The 17,489-nt window shown below is 50.5% G+C and overlaps 1 protein-coding gene across 4 annotated transcripts; it reads right to left on the minus strand.

The window, feature by feature from the left end:
• Positions 1 to 5,949: 5,949 nt before the first annotated feature.
• On the minus strand, positions 5,950 to 8,728 carry LOC119317543 (polyamine transporter PUT1). Of its 4 annotated transcripts, none has more exons than XM_037592017.1 (2): positions 8,361 to 8,728; positions 5,950 to 7,731 (listed from the first exon to the last, which is right to left on the minus strand). In XM_037592017.1, the coding sequence occupies exons 1-2, from the start codon at positions 8,463 to 8,465 to the stop codon at positions 6,253 to 6,255; spliced, it is 1,584 nt and encodes a 527-aa protein (XP_037447914.1). In that variant the 5' UTR covers positions 8,466 to 8,728; the 3' UTR covers positions 5,950 to 6,252. The 4 variants fall into 4 exon arrangements, with proteins under 4 accessions (XP_037447914.1, XP_037447915.1, XP_037447917.1 ...); XM_037592018.1 differs by having other exon boundaries at positions 5,950 to 7,716; positions 8,361 to 8,727; XM_037592020.1 differs by having other exon boundaries at positions 5,950 to 7,716; positions 7,821 to 8,475.
• Between the last annotated feature and the right edge of the window lie 8,761 nt (positions 8,729 to 17,489).

Genomic DNA, 17,489 nt, shown 5'->3' on the forward strand with positions numbered 1-17,489 from the left:
GAGAGAGAGAGCGAGGGAGAGGAGGGGAGAGCCGGGGGAGAGTGAGAGAGAGCAGGGGGGGATCGGGACGGCCTGCGGGAGTCGTCCACGCGGCCAGGAGCGCGTCGGCAAGCAGGAGGTGGCCGCGCGGCCGTGCGCGCGCGAGCACGCAGCAGCTTCGGGGCGAGGGGAGGAAGACGACGGAGAGCTGCAGTGGTGGGCTGGGCCGCTGCTGGCTGGGCCGGCCAGCTGGCTGGGCCGCACAGTGGAGGAGCCCAGGTAAGTTTTCCCCTTTTTTTTATTTCTGTTTCTGTTTTATTTACTATATCTGCAACTTTGTTGAATTAAATAAAATACCTAGGCAAGTTCAAAAATCACCAAACTATTCCTGGCCCATAGTTGGATTATTTCCAACATGAAACATTTTAGTTTGGAGATATTTGAGCATTTAAATATTTTATATTATTTTAAATGCCCAAATTCAAATATTTATGATTTAAATCAAAAACCCTAGGATGGCCTAGGAAAATGTGCACCATTTTTGGCAGAGGTTCTGAACCAAGACAAAAATGATGGGCATTTTAGAAGGGCATTTCAGGTTCATTGAAAAATTATTTTAGTAACCCTAGTTGGTTTCAGAGGGGACTGGGGGTTCTGTCATCCCCATTTCAAGTTTCTGATGAAAGAGTAAACATGATGCAACACTCTAATGCATGACTAGCTAGGTTGTGACATAGGGTTTCCCCCACCCTAGGCGCATGGGCCCTAGGGGAAGTGGTGCCCAGCCCACTTTGGGCTGGATCCCTTCCCACTTCAGCCCATGGGGCCCTCCGGGATAGGTGGCCCCACCCAGTGGACCCCCGGGACCCTTCCGGTGGTCCCGGTACAATACCGGTGACCCCGAAACTTGTCCCGACGGCCGAAATAGCACTCCCTATATATAATTCTTTACCTCCGGACCATTCCGGAACTCCTCGTGACGTCCGGGATCTCATCCGGGACTCCGAACAACATTCGAGTTACTGCATATACATATCCCTACAACCCTAGCGTCACCGAACCTTAAGTGTGTAGATCCTACGGGTTCGGGAGACATGTAGACATGACCGAGATTGCTTTCCGGTCAATAACCAACAGCGGGATCTAGATACCCATGTTGGCTCCCACATGCACCTCGATGATCTCATCGGATGAACCACGATGTCGAGGATTCAAGCAACCCCGTATACAATTCCCTTCGTCAATCGGTATGTTACTTGCCCGAGATTCGATCGTCGGTATCCCAATACCTCGTTCAATCTCGTTGCCGGCATGCCACTTTACCCGTACCGTAATGCATGATCCCGTGACCAGACACTTGGTCACTTTGAGCTCATAATGATGATGCATTACCGAGTGGGCCCAGTGATACCTCTCCGTCATACGGAGTGACAAATCCCAGTCTTGATCCGTGTCAACCCAACAGACACTTTCGGAGATACCCGTAGTATACCTTTATAGTCACCCAGTTACGTTGTGACGTTTGGTACACCCAAAACACTCCTACGGTATCCGGGAGTTACACGATCTCATGGTCTAAGGAAAGGATACTTGACATTGAAAAACTCTAGCAAACGAACTATACGATCTTGTGCTATGTTTAGGATTGGGTCTTGTCCATCACATCATTCTCCTAATGATGTGATCTCGTTATCAATGACATCCAATGCCCATAGTCAGGAAACCATGACTATCTATTGATCAACGAGCTAGTCAACTAGAGGCTTACTAGGGACATGTTGGTGTCTATTATTCACACATGTATTACGATTTCCGGATAACACAATTATAGCATGAATAAAAGACAATTATCATGAACAAGGAAATATAATAATAATCCTTTTATTATTGCCTCTAGGGCATATTTCCAACATCATCGTTGAAACTACAAAGTATATACAATGAAGCAAATAAGCTATCTATATGTATGCATTCAAAAAATAACAAGAACAAAAAAGTTGGCGAAATTTTATACCTTTGGGTCATTTCCTTGAACACCTTGTGCGCGTCGGCCGCCGGCTCAACAAGTGAGCTCGCCGGCGCTTCAGTAGCCGCCGCGCCCGTCGCACGCCCTGCAAGCTTCTTCCTCGACGGCTTCGAGGAGCTGGAGCCGTCCGCCACCTTGTTCTTCTTTGCGGATCCCTTGCCCTTCTTCGGCCGTGCCGAATTTGGAAGCTTCGAGAGGGGGGCACGTGGCTTCATGGCGGGTGCCAGCGCGACGCCACCCGCCGTCGAGGTCATCCGTGGCAGCACGAAAAGACCGCGTGCGATGCCGGTGCTTGGAGGAGCTCCGGCGGAGGCGAAGCCAAAGCTACCCGCGCTAGGGTTTGCAGCGGCGGCGGCGGTGGAGGGATCGTGGCTGTAGGAAGGGGGTGAGGGGGGAGCCGGTGCGGGCGTCCATCGGGTCAATTCGCCGGCAGCGGCGCGGGCGGGGCGAAGGTGATGCGGCAGAGAGAGTGCGGCACGAGCACTCGAGTGTGCGGCGTGCGGAAGTGGGTGCATCAAATACACAATGTGCGATCGTGATTCAGACCGCGCGCCCAACTCTATATGCCGCGCACGCTTATTGCGCGTCCGCTGAAGCCCCTATATCAATTGTGCACGCTAAAAAGAACAAATTTACGGTGCGGCGTTTATTTAGTGCGGCTGTTGGAGATGCTCTCAGAGAGAGACCGGAGAAATGAAGACCCTTCGTGCGGCGAGCGTATCAGAAGGTGCAACTGCAAATCATATAATTTTCGCTTGCTTGATGGCAAGGAGCGCTTCCTATTTAGCGCTTGAGGGGCCGGTTATAGGCTATTGGGCAAACCGGAGCACACCCGCCTTCTGCGCGCTGGGCCGGCCCATGCCACTCCTTTTTCTGGTTTTGAATATGCAAAAAATGTACACTGGAAAGAAACGAACCCGCGACCAAACCAGTGTGACCATACTTTGTGGATCACGAATTTTCCTGCTGATGTAACCCGTGCAGTGACCGGCGATCTTGTCGCGACCACATGTTAATGGAATGCAAGATGTTTCATATAAAACATGTTATGGTAATCCATTTACTTTTCTTCTTTCATATTTTCCCTAGCCGTTTTTTCTTTTTTCGTTGTTGGGCTTTTCTGCACCGGTTTTTGTTTTTGTTTTTTCTTTCTTTTTCTGTTTTCTTTATTTTTTTCAAAAAGCATTTTTTAATTTGATGTTTTTTTCAAAATCGATGAACTTTTTTTCCAAATCGATGAACTTTTTCCAAAAATGATGAACTTTTTTCAAAAATTGATGATTTTCCTTGAAATTAGTGAACTTTTTCAAAATTTAATTATTTTTCATAAAAAGATAATCTTTTTCCAAATTATTTTTAAATAACACAAAAATCTAAGTGATATAGTAATTGACTGAGTAATAAATAGCGCACTCACCCAGGTTGGAAGGGGCTGATGCCTTCCCACCCACCCAGGTTCAAGGCATGGTACTTGCAATTTGGGGTTGTTGCACCAATTATACTGTAGGGGGTTTCCTTACAGTCTTTCTGTCAAAAAAAAATAGCGCACTCTATTAGTTCTAAAAGAATTTGCTTTGCTATTAGTCACTACTACCGTTGAGAAGCTCTAGTGGTTATTGTAGCAATACGAGAGAAGTAGCGGTGCTAGTTTCATTCTCCATACCACCGTTTTTTTGCATGGTTTTTTGCGCTATAAATTCAGTGTACTGCGCTGCCCGTTAGCACTGCAGATGGCTTCCGCAGCGATGAACGCGCCAAATAGAAGCCCCTGGCAAGGGTTGAGTGGCGTTGCGTCAAAGAGCTCTTAGGTACTTCCAACGCTGACTTTCAAACTAAATGCATCCGTTCAAGACATGTTTTATCATCCAATGTGGTGTCCCGTCAATGAACCTATGAAGTGGGATAAACATGTCCACACATGGCGATAATGAACGCTTTAATTGCTTGTTGTAACGGGCTTTAAGGCATGGTAATGTCTCAACTAATGCTTCTAGACGTATAATTTATATTTTGTTAATGTTTTAGATGGTCAATTTAACCAGAAATAAGAGAGGGCACAATAAATCTGGATGGAGGTAGTAGTGTGCTTTCCGACTCTTTTTAATTCAACCAAGTGAACTATTTTCAGAAACCATATCATAAGAGTCACAAATAGCGTCCTAAGAGCCCGGACCGTGTCCAGACCTGTCTATTCTGAGCCCCTATTTGTATGTGGATGCAACTACGTTCCTCATTTTTCTCCCTTGTATGCCCGATGTGATTAATGGAGATGAAGAAAGAGAAAGAGAAGGAAGAATAAAGGAAGAGAAAAGGTGGTTCACGGCGGGCCGCGTCGTAGCGGACCGACAAGGTATGTTCACAAGCCTCCATATCTTCCTCGTATTTGGTGTTAATATGAGGGTTTATAGACAGCCCAGAGGCGTTCGTGAGCCCTTATATCCTTCCCATATTTGATGTCAAACACGAGGATTTACAGACATCCTCATCATATAGAGATAATATGATGGTTTCGATTGGGTCACTTTTTCATTTTCTTTTATGTCCGACCACTACCGGGCTGACGTGAGACATTTGAGAAGGGTTTGAAGGGACCTTAGATGCTCTAACCATGGACCTATATTGAGCTTTATTAGTTAGGCAATCGTGTGATGCAGATTTTCTGAGCTCATGCATCCGGGTCTCGCTATCCTAGCTCTCCAATGTTACTTTAAGATCTGTGTTGCACAACTAAGTTACTACATGAAAATTTCTTTTTTTTTCTCCCATATAAAACATATCTTGAACTCCAAACTTTGCAGCACAACAAAGTTTTCTAACTAAAATGTGGGATAAAACTTTCAGATTGTTTGGTCCAACATAAATATTAAAAAAGTTTAATCAAAAGTTTGAAGTTCAAGACAAATTTTATGAGAGAAACAACAAAAAAGGACGCCGACAACGCTTACACGTGTGGACGTTAAGGGGTCTGCCCATATATTTTGTGTGGTGTCTAAGCGGACCATCCCACACGCCTACGTGTGGGCAAAACAAGTAATGCCCACATGTCTCTTTTTTCCCCGGCCCCTCTCACACGTCTACGTGTGGGCAAAATAGACAACGCTCACATGTCCGTGCGTCAGGCCTCCTACCTCATGGTCCCGCACGTCCCGCGCTACAGTCGCCAAGCGCCCGCAGTTGCCATGGTCCGGACCCTCTTCCGTGTTTGTTTAACTGCAGTTGCTATATCGTTGAACTACAGTTGCCATGTTGGACAACTACATTTGCCATGATTGCTCAACTGCAGTTGCCATCTCAAGTCAAGTGCCAGATGCCATTTTTGGACAACTGCAGTTGTTGCCATGTTTGGCCTGGTTTACTATAGTTGCCATGATTTAAAAAACTTTAGGGGTTGCCCCCTACTAACTCTAGGCGGATGCCATGTATGGTCTGATTTACTATAGTTGCCATCATTTGAAAACTTTAGAGGTTGCCACCTACTAACACTAGGCAGTTGCCGTGTAGCGCTACAAAGAGACATGTCAAAATAACATGTTTGGGTAAAGAGAGAGTTGACATCTGCTTAGAAGCACACTAGGGCAGTTGCCATGTACCCTGCAAAATACATGGCAACTAACATGTTCGGGTAAAAGAGAGAGTTGCCATCTGTTTATAAGCACACTAGGGCAGTTGCCATGTACCCTGCAAAACACATGGCAACTGGCAGCTTTGGGTGGGAGAGGAGACGGGTGTGTGGACGAACTGATAGATGCCCACACACCAGCCCCTGTGCGTGATTGAAAACTGACGTTTGGGCGAACTGTTAAACGCCCACCACACCGATCCATCCATGTAATGAAAACGGACGTGTGGACGACCGAATGAATGCCCACACACCAGCCAGTCCTACGTGGCATCACAAATATGCCAAAATTTGTGCAACCACAAACGGACGTGGATCCATTGTGTGAGCGAAATGCAAATGCCCACACGTGTAGGTATTAGTGTTTCTGGGCGAAAGGTACTTACACAAATCGCAATGAAGAGAAATAGAGAATGGATGGCTAGATAAGAGGGGGCCGAGGTGCATGAGCTCTAAAACATGTTTTCGGACAATCGTGAATGGAACACGTGATGATCACTTCAGATGCTCCCTTCCAAATCGATATTTGGTTTACTCGAAATTCATCTCACTGCCTGACAAAAACTCCGCAAACCATAACTTTCAGCAATTCAGAACCTGAGGTCTACGCCGATTCTTTTTTCGCGCCCTACACGATCAACGGCTCGTCGGGAGCGGCGGGCTGGAGCGCCACGTCGATGCCGGGGAGGTCCGAGTTGACGGAGAACCTGAGCCACCGCTTCTTCTCCACGAACTTGAGCACCGGCTGCAGCACGAGCCCGACAGCCACGGCGCCGAGGCTCACCAGCGCCACCTTGAGCGTCGACAGCGCGAGCACCGCCACGATCAGCGCCGTCGCGGGCACCAGCATCGCCACGCACCCGGCTGTGCCCAGCGGCACCCTGTACGGCCGCGGGGCGTCGGGCCGCCTCACCCGCAGCAGGACGAACGACAGGAACTCGAGGAGCATGCCGAAGCAGTAGAGGAAGTTCTCGGCCGCCACGATCTCCTGGAAGCTCATCGTGGACAGCAGCAGCACGACGGAGGCCGAGAAGAGGATGCCGACCAGCGGGGTCCCGTACCGCGACCGGGTCGCGAAGAAGGCCGGCAGCATGCCCCGCTCCGCCATGCCCAGGAGCTGGTACGAGTCGCTGCTCATCTCCGCCACGAACATGCCCATGTTGGACATCGCCGCCGCCGCCTGCATCCACCACATCAGCCACGCGCCGCCGAGCACCTTCGCGATGTCCGCGAAGTAGCCGTCCGTCCACCGCCCCCTGTCCAGAGGCACCGCGCCGGTCCCGGTGAGGAGAGGGTACAGGTAGCCGACGACCACGAAGATGACCGCGTAGAACAGGGCCTTGGGCAGAGTCTTGGCAGGGTTCCTGATCTCGCCGGACAAGGTGCTGATCGAGTCCCAGTAGTTGAGGTTCCAGAACAGAGTGTTCAGGTACAGGTTCCAGTCCACGTTGTGGAGATCGACCTCAAGCCACCTCGCCGGCCGGAGCTTGGGGATGGAGATGAAGCCCATGACGAGGAAAGGCAAGAGGGAGAAGACCCCGAGGCTGATGGCAGCCCAGCCAACGACGGTGAGCCCGCGGTAGTTGAGGAGCGTCAGCAGCGCGGTCAGCCCAAGGACAGCGCCCGTCCTGGGCGCGCCTCCGCCCAGCGCCGGGACGCCGGACTTGAGGTAGTCCAAGAAGAGGACGGGGTAGAGAGCGTTGTCGATGACGCCGCTGAGCCACTTCATCCAGCCCTGCTGGAACCCCCAGTAGGGGCCGAGCGCCGAGGCGACCCACACGACGTAGCCGCTGTTCTCCGGGAACATGGTGCCCAGCTCCGCCGTGATGAGCGCCTCCGGGACGCTCCAGATGACGGGGAGGGCGAGGAAGCCCGCGATGGCGAGGAGCGGCCCCGCCGCGCCCACGCTGTCCTCGATCCCGAACGGCCCGCCGGAGACCTCGTAGAAGATGATGAAGATGAGCGGCACGATCGAGAGCGACGCCGGCGACGGCGCTGGCGCGGGCGCGGCGCCCGCGCCGCCAGGGAGGCCCCGGTACTCCGTGCCTTCCTCGCCCATCGCCGGTGCGGCGCCGGCCGCTGGTCCGCCGTTCTGGGCGGGCTTCTGCTGCATTGGAGAAGACATACAGTTCTTCAGATGACGGCATTAGAGCATGAGAAGCGTTGAATTGTACTAACAACAAGCGATCAACTGACATGATATCAAACGCAGATGCGGTATCAAATGCTCATTCGCGGAAATGAAAGAAGGATTCAATGTCAATTCAGATGCTGCGATGGAGTTACGACGAGATCTGAATCATATTTGCCGCGCCGCGCAGCTTCGGTGGAGTTGGACATTTTGCCGCCGCCAGCCTAGGCAGACGGCGGCGTGCGCTGTCCATGTCCGGCTCGTCGGTGTTCGGTAACATCTGTCGCCCAACGGACCGCCACGTTGCTTGCTCCGCCTATACACGTATGCTACAGCTCCACAAGGCCAGCATCACCCACCCCCGTAGCACTGCTGGATGAGATTGCAGTGGGCTTGCCGACGGCAACGCTCTAGGAGGCCTCCTCGGGGCCTTTGTGAGCTGAATGGGCCCTGAGCCCTCTGCTTCAAGTTTCGTCTGCTCCAGAAAGAAAAGAAAAGAAAAAACTCTGCTCTCGCACGCAGAATCGAATCTCAACCAAATCGAAGCGCCAACTGTACCAGAGGGAGAAGATGAGGTGGAAAGGAGATCGGGCGAGCTCACTCACCTCCTGCCCTCCGTCCGCAGAGCCCGCTCCAGCAGCCGCCGCTGCAGCCACCACCGGCGGCGGCGGGCTAGATAGCGCCACCTCCGGCGGCCCGACGCTCCCCATCGATTCGCGATTCCCGCGCCCCCCAGGCTCCCACGGCTCCTCTCGAGTGCCAATAAAGTAGGCTAGGCAAGGCGGTGCGGCGTGGAACGTGTAGGCACCGCGCAGCGCGGAGCTTGGCGGAGTGATTGAGTGAAGTATCCTCCCAGCCCAGCCCCCAAATCAAGCGCAAGCTCGTATAATAATGGAATGCAGCGTGCAGCAAGGGACGACAGGATGGGGTTTCATTCCTTCCTTTTCTGAGGAAAAGGACCAGATTTGTTTGGGCCGTTGTCTTCTGAGCCCCTGCGGATATGTGGAATAAAAAAACACGATAAACATGTCACATGCAAGATATGTGTAGCTTGCGAGCTCACTGCTTCGCGCCTACACGTCCTTCATTTTTCCCGGACAAGAGACTTTCATTAATCGGGCATTCTGCTTTTAACTATGGTAGCTCTCTCGTATAAGAATTATGAAGCCAGCAAGTGCGCTGTTGCGAGCGACTCATAGAGGCAACGGTATAACTCCCTTCACATGCCAACTGATCTTTTTTTTTTTGCGGGACACATGCCAACTGATCTTAACTAGCCTAGTGTTCCTTCCATCAACCTCAGACCGATTCACCTCCTTCGCTTGCACCTGTTTGGAGTATAAAGTAAAAAAAATGAGAGAGTTGAATGAAAGATGATTCATTATTTTATTTTTTTGCGAAAAAAAGATGATCCATTGGTCTTTATTGATGATAAAAGTGGGATATTTATACCCGGGCGGAAGTACACATGTTACTTGGGAGTCAAGTAAATTCAATGTTACTTGAGAGACAAGGAATTGCCTAGTTGTCTTGAGAGGCAAGGAAGTGCATGGATGCTTGAGAACCAAGCAACCAATCTAACAATTAACTTAATCCTAATTAGCTTAATTAATAAACAACCATTCTATTCTTAACACTCCCCCTTGTACAACACCTCTTCTTGGGTATATCCATCATCTTCACAATTTTTTTGAATAATCTTGAGTGTCTCCTCCAAAAACCCTGTGGAAAAAATATGAGGAGAATAGTGCATATATGTTGCTAAACCTCCTTTAAACTCAGTGCAAAAAATAATAAGGAGAAAATGATGCAACATTTAATGATTATTGGCTCTTGACAACTCATATGAGAAAAACCTTTGAAGAAGGAGAAAACTCATCGGTGAGTTTAGGGAACAATTAATATGTCTTGAGTACTTTCTTTAAAAAAACCGATAGAGAAAACAGTAAGTATGACGTATGATCTTTGGTAAGATATTGCCTCGTGAAAAACCATTATGAGAATCTTTGAGAGAAAACTCACAAGGAAAAGAGTGTGATATGATAGGCCATTGAAAACTCCTTTAAAACATAGTGGGAAAAATATAAGGAGAAATGATATGACATATACGGGCACTTGTGTTTATATTGTCTCGTTAAAAACTTTTATGAGAAACCATTAGGGAAAAACTCATGAAGGGAAAAAGAGTACAATATGGATTGTTAATAGGTTATAGATTTGGGAGATTACCTCCCCTGAACTTTGCAAACCTGGAGAATGTGTAATACAAATTCCATTGATATGATCATGACATTATGAATAATCTATAGGATTTTCAAAGTATGTTGTTTGCATATTGTTTCCTCGCTTTTCTATAATTCGTGAGGATAAGTAATTTTCGAGCAATGTAATTTATGATAATGCTCTTCATACAGCCTGTAGTTTTTGAGTAACACAAATGGTAGCATCTTGACAAATCAAGTTATGTGATTCCGATGAATCCCAACCACATGATTTTGAGTGTGGTTAATCATTCTGTTGGGCCATGCATATTTGGCAATGCTTTTAGATAAAGCAGTTATGTTAGAATGATTAGTGGAAGTAGCATTAAAGTCTATTTAGATGACTTCCATGAGAAGATTATTCCCGTGAATTCAGTCACTGATATGGCATTGTTGGGATCAAATAAAGAGCCAATATCATTTCATCATATCATGGTCATATCTTGATTTTCCTGATGGAGTTGCCCAAGATTTATTGTGAGCTTGAGATATAAGTTGATATTTCTTATATTGACCATACACCTTTTGTTGCGGGTTCACTCTGAACAAAGATAGCAAATGTAGTGTCAGGCCTGACATAGTTTGCAATTATATGAGTGCTTTAGTGTTAGTGAGATGTAGAACTTTAGGTTCTAATATCACTTCATTATCACCCCTAGGTATGAATAGATTTGTAGCCTATCATGGGTAGTATGACCATATTACATGTCTTTTATTGGTGTGATGTATCCACATTGAACTTCTCGTATATGTAATGGATATATGTAGCCTGATATGTATTCTTGGGAGAATGCACATGTTGTAAGCTTAAGCTAAATTTGGTTGAATCCAAATTTTCCGTGTTAAGATGATTTTATGTATTTTTAGGTCTTGTAGAGACACTGATGATGAAATCAATATACACTGAGGTGATGTAAGGAAATCAAATTTGGGATTCCATTATTAAACATGTAAATAATAATCATTATTCGAGTAATCCTTTTGAAGAAGGGACTCATTTAGTCGTTAGTATCATATGATTCGACTATTCCAAATCATAGAGTGACTTTGAAGTTTTACACAAAAACGTGTTGCGATTTGTTTTTGGATTCGGAATTGTAAGCCCCTTCAGGGACTCTAATATAGATATCCGAAATGAGTGATCCATATGAGTATGTAGTCACTGCATCCATTAACTACATGATTATTATTATTATTTTATTGCCAATGATATTTAGTATCGAAACATAATTCCAATCATATCAAGAGGGTATGTTACATCATAATTGGTGTCGGGTCTCTACGTGAACCCTTTTGCTACAAGCCTCACTTTCTCACCATCTCGTCGATTTTATCTATAAATGAGAAGTTTTTAGTATTCCATATGGAAGATACTTATGAGGAGTAGGTATTACTGCAGTAAATACCACTCATTTATTGAGCGGGTGTTATTCTTCATTACATTATTTCCAATAGTATTACTAAGGTAATACATATAGAAGAAAAAAATAATTTACATACTTATGCAAATATGAAGACATGAGGTCGTCAAATGACAATTTTATCGATTATTAAATGGTCTATAAATATGTTGTATTTAATTTTGAATTGACCGAGGGTCTTCTACACACAATAATTTTTACGTATATAGCCAAAGGCTTAGAATACTATGGGGGTCGTGGGGCCGGGGGTACCCAGGACCGTCTGCCTGCGGCCCATCGCGCGACGCACTGCCTGGGCCCCCTCGCACGACCCACCTTTGGACTTCATGAGCAAGGCCCTCGTGAGGACCCCCTCCTCGTGAGGCGCGCACCGTCAAGCATCGTCAGTGGCCCCGCGAGGCCCCCTCGCGAGGCGGCTTTCCGAGGCAGCCACCCAAAGCCGTATGGGAGGCGACCAAGTCAAGGACGGCTCGGCGGAGTCACGTGGCGCTACGTCTTCACGTGGGTGACGCGCATGGCGATGGGTGAGGCCAGAAGGGCGCCAGCAGGCACAGATGAGGAGGTTCTCCTCTTTTCTGCTAAGGGAGCATGGACAGCGCACTGGTTCCTGAAGCAGACCCAAAGGTTGCCACTTTGGTGCAAGAAGACCAAGACAGAGGGCTCGCCAGGACGGAGGTCATCACTGAGCCCACCCTCACATCAAGGCAGGAAGCATCAGCAGGTGAAGAACACCTTTAGTTAGGATAAGTTGTACTCCTATTCCCCTTCGAATTGGCCATTGTGGCAACCCTTCCCACCTAGTGTTTTCGAGGGAAGAGGACCAAGGCCAGTATAAGTATAGGCAGGCCACCATGGTAGAGGGAGAGACCGAATCCCCCCGAGCCATCTGGGCCTCTCGAGGCAGTTCGCTCTCCCTGTACCCACATACTCATCCTCCCTCACTAGGCAATCAAACCACAAAGTAGGAGTAAGGTCTTACACCACAAGGTGGCTCGAACTTGGGTAAACTGTCGTGTCTGTTGTTCATCTTCCAACTCGTTGGAGCACGCTGGAGCATCGCCATGAGGTAGTGTGTAGCTAGGCAGGGCTCGACAAGGTTCTGCGCACACCACCTAGAGTTTGAACCTTTCTTGGGTCCCTAGAGCCCCGATTCTGACATTTGGCGTGCTAGGTAGGGGTGTGTCGCAGCTCTTTCGCTTCACTCCAGTTCCTGCTTCACCGCCACCATGGCCGACGTTGGCCGTGTTCATGCCGAGCGCCGGGCAGCTTGTGTCACCCAGACGGAGCCCGCGGGCCGTGGTGACCGCTGTCACTCCGCCTTGGCCGCGGCCAACGCTGCCACCGACCCCGCTGCCACTGAGAAGCGGGATTCTTCCATGCACGCTTCCGTGCAGCCCGATGGCTGCACACCGCCATGCCTCACTCACCTAGCTACGACCTCGTCCTCCCACACCCACCGTGGGCTGGTGAATGCGCAGGCTGCGCTGCTCATGGCACATGAGCTGCAGCGCTACCGCCCGACCAATGAAGGTTACAATGTCTGGCTTGGCCGCATCACCGAGCTCGTCAACTCCGCAGGCGAGGCCCCGGCGCTCTCCCACTCGCTCCATCCTCCGCCGGCTCGGGTTGGCGATGTGGTGCACGGCGTGCCTCCGCCTCCTCCCCTGTACGGTGATGACACCGAACCCCGGCACGAGACGCGGCCGCGCAACCCGCCGCGCGGAGCGCCTCTGCCAGCCCGAGATGGGGCTAGCTGCCAGATCATGCACCGTGCGCTGCTTTGCGCGCAAGCGTCCCTCGAGTGGCAGCGCCTGGACCGGTCGCTCAAGAGGTCGTGGCGGCAGGGCACCAAGATCGTGCCGCCCACGCCCGAGGTGCACCCACGAGAACCGTCGGCTCCCGGGCCTTCACGCGCGAGCTACGATGGGTGGTTTGGCTAGTCAAGTTTAAGCCTAAGCTGCCCCTCCCCCTGCTACGATGTCATCCTCAACCCCACGGAGTTCCTCCAGCTCTACGTGCTGAGTATTGAGGCGGGAACGATGTCTACGAAGTCATGGAAAACCGATTTCCCATGGCCCTCAAGGATGGTGCGCGCTCTTGGCTTATGAACCTGCCCAAGGATTCTATCTCTTCGTGGGATGACCGCAAGCATTTCATTGTCAACTTCCAGGGCACTCGCGACCGCGCCCTCACCATCAACGACCTGCGGCGTGTGAAGCCACACCCTAGCGAGACCCTCCGCAAGTACATTCAACACATCACCTAGGTGCGCCACAAGATCCTGCGTGCCTCAGACGAAGCCATCATCTCGGCGTTCACCAACGGCCTCACGGACGTTGGGATGTGTGAGAATCTCGACATCAATGATGAGATGAGCACGGCACTGGGACTGTTCAACATGTCCGATAAGTGCGCCGAGGCGGTGGAGGGTCGCCTCTTCATTCACAATGACCTTGACACTGAGCCCGACGACAAGAAGACCAAGGCCAAGGAAGAGAAGCGCAAGGGCCCTACTGTGCTGGCGGCGGAGCCCGAGCAGAAATGCGGCCGCGACCATGATGAGGTCGTCAAGGATGGCCGCTTGTTCTGCGCCTACCACAACATGCGCACTCATAACGCCGACGACTGCCAGGAGCTCAAGGCACTCCGCGACGAGCACTTGGGCCGACGCCCCGACCGTGGCTTCGGCCGTGGAGGCGGCTGTGGCGGTGGCCGGTAGGAAAACTACAATGGCAACCCTCGCTAGGGCTGGAGCGACCATCCTTGTGAGGGTGGCTAGCGTGGCCAGCCTCACGACGATGCTTAGTGTGATTAGCCTTGTGAGGCACGCCCTCAGAACAACGCAGCCCTTTCACTGCTGCCGCAACCGCCCAGGAGGAACGATAACAACTAGCATGAGGATGGGGCTGGGGGCTATGAGCAGCCTTGCGGGATAGCCTGCATTCTCGGAGGAGCTCAGGCTCCTGCGTTCAACAACCTCTTCAAGTAGTTCTCTCGCGAGGTGAACGCTGCCAACCCAAGCTCGAGGCCGTGTGGCCCCTCAAGTGGTCACATTACGCCATCACCATCGACTCCAAGGACCACCTTAGGTGCTCGGCCACTGGAGGCGCACTCCCCATGTTGTGCAACCCCACCATCAGTAACGTCTCTATCACCAAGACTCTCATCAACGGAGGTGCTGGCCTCAACGTGATCTCCATCATGACCTTCAAGACGCTCCAAGTGCCCTATGACTAGCTGATGCCGACCTGGCCCTTCTCCGGGGTGACGGATGGATCGACCACTCCTTTGGGGCAAGCATGCCTTTTCGGTCACCTTGGGCACCCGTGACAACTACCACACAGAGCTCATCGACTTCAACATGGCCCACACTAGCCTCCCATACAACGCCATCCTGGGATACCCCGCGCTCGCCAAGTTCATGGCAGCGACCCACCATGGTTACAATGTCCTCAATATGCTAGGCTGGAGTGGAGTCATTACTGTCCTTTGCGACGAGAAATATGCGGTCAGCTCCCTTGAGCACGCGTACCGGGCCGCCGCTGCTGAGAACTCCGACGGTGAAGGCGACACTGCGCCTCCTGAGGCCGCCCCCGCGAAGAAGAAGCAGCTCCTTCCCAAGGGCCGCCCTGAGGCGAAGAAGGCACCGGCCGGTGACACCTCCAGCGCCGCGCTTGCCATCGGGGCTTGCCTTCCTAATGCATAGGAAGGCACGTCCGATGCCTCCCTCAGGGCAGGCTTGGGGGCTTCTACCTGGAGAGCGTCTGACCTGACCAGTGTGGCGAGCGAGGTGCTCAGGCACCACTTGACGCGCACCCCCGCAAGCAAGGAGCACGACGCCAGGAGCACAAGATTTCATCATGCAGGAGATCCACAAAGCTGCAGGAAGCTCGGGCCATGCGCGGCGAGCGTCACCCCGCACGACACGTCGACTCGACTGCATCCCCCGATGCGCGGGCAGTGAGCTACGCGTGTGCGTCAACATCCCGGGCCTCAACAGGGCCGGTTCCGAGGACATCGTCCGGCTGTCACGCGTCGGCTGAAGTAGGGGCATCGTCATATGTCTGCATGCCCTTCGGCTGCTGAACGTGGCGCCACCTATCAGTGGTTTGCGTAGCTTGCGTTGGCGTCTCGCGAGGCTTCGGCCCCCCGCGAGCCTCTAGGGCCTCAGGAGCCACTCGACCCTGGGAGGCGAACCCCCGCGACGCTCTTTGCCAAGAGCCTCGACACTTCCACAACAGCATCACTGCCAGGTGACTTTTTGGTTTGTTCAATTGAGGGCGCACCACGTGATGCAATGTCCTCAAGCACGTCAGGGTCAGTCACTGCAGCCGCCTCACTTTTTGGTTGTGTATTAAACCTAGCTATGCTTTCATGAGTTTACCCTTCTTGCTTAACTTCATGTTGGGGCTGCGTCGCGATTGGAGGCGCCACCCCTTGGGCTCCGCGCACCCGCCGCTCTCCTCTTGATCGTCCCATGAGCGGGTGCTATTGGCACGGCGCATGTGCTCGCACTAAAAAAATACACTTTTGTGATGATACGTGTTTGTCACAGTACGCCACGTTTTCTGTCATGCATGTACATCCATGACAAATTTATGACAGAATCAAGATAGTCATACCTGTGCTGTCGTAGAAGTGTTCCATGACATTACCAAAATTATCATCACAGAAGTGTCCACTTCCATGACGATAAATCGCGTGTCACAGAAGTGCTTTCATCAAGGGTGACTGACATGTGGCATCCATTGTAACGGAACGCTGTTAAGCTATCGGGTCCGGTTTTGGATCCGATAACCCGTTAACAGCCCTGACCAATGGGGATTTTCCATGTGTAAAATCATCATTGGCTGGAGGAAACACGTGTCGGCTCACCGTTGGGATAGATGTCATCCACTCATTGTACCCAAAGCGCCTATGACACGTCGACACGTGGCACGGCCGAACAGAGGCCCATTCTTGTGAAAAGGCCGGCCCGTTTGACTTGGTCAAAAGGTGGCAGGCCGGCCCACAACAAGCCTGTTAACGGCCTGTTCGCATATAGCCCATTTACATCCCGCTATCCCAGGGCCCGTTTACGGCCTATCCGAATTAGGCTCAGTAGCGTCATCTGGGCTGTCCAATATAATTCCAGCCCATTTTAACTTCTGGCCCATGTATGGCCCATGATGTCTTTCGGCCCATATGAGGCCCTTAGTAACCCTCGGGCCCTTAATGGCCTGTGGTAAAACCAACCTGTAATAAACGGTGTATCACTTTATACCCATTAACAGCCCATTATTCCGTTGGGCCGTTTCCAGCCCATGTTATCTTTCGGCCTTCTCAGGGCCCATTTATTCTTGGGCTCATTTCTAGCATTCAGTTACTTATGGCCTGTTACTATCATTTTCTGCTTGTGGGCCAAATCCAGCCCGTGGTTATAGTTGGCCCGTTTGTGGCCCATTAATACGTTGGGCCGTTTTCATGTCGAACAAAACCCGTTGGGCTGTTTTCATAGAGTTATCAAATACGGCCTATTAACGGCCCGTTATTGTCCATGAATAGTACGACCCATGATTGGCGAAATGATGTTACGCCCCATAGAAGGCCCATGGATACTACGGCCCGTAAAAGGCCCATGGATCGTACGGCCCGTAGAAGGCCAATGGATCCTACGGCCCATAGAAGGCCCATGGATCATACGGCCCGCAGGAGGCCCATGGTTACAACAGTTCGTGTGTTGCCATGATTATTTTGGCCTAGTTTCCAAAAATAGGTTATTGTGGCCACTAGAAAACACAGAAAAAGAATTGCAGTGACTACAAACAAACAACTAAACAAGACAATAAGGAAATAAATAAGCAAGCAACTAACGCTACCCTATTACCGCTATTACACATATTACATCCACTGGGAATCAAAGTCCGCAACCAGTGCAAATATAGGGAACAAAGAAGCATATTACATACACTGGCCGTCAAAATTGGCCACTAGTGCAAATAAATGCGGTAGCAAAACAAGAGCATAACTGAAACAACTTCAGAAGAGCTCAAGAAACATGGTATCCACCATG

This window comes from Triticum dicoccoides, chromosome 6A, assembly GCF_002162155.2.
Source record: "Triticum dicoccoides isolate Atlit2015 ecotype Zavitan chromosome 6A, WEW_v2.0, whole genome shotgun sequence".
Classification (NCBI taxonomy): domain Eukaryota; kingdom Viridiplantae; phylum Streptophyta; class Magnoliopsida; order Poales; family Poaceae; genus Triticum; species Triticum dicoccoides.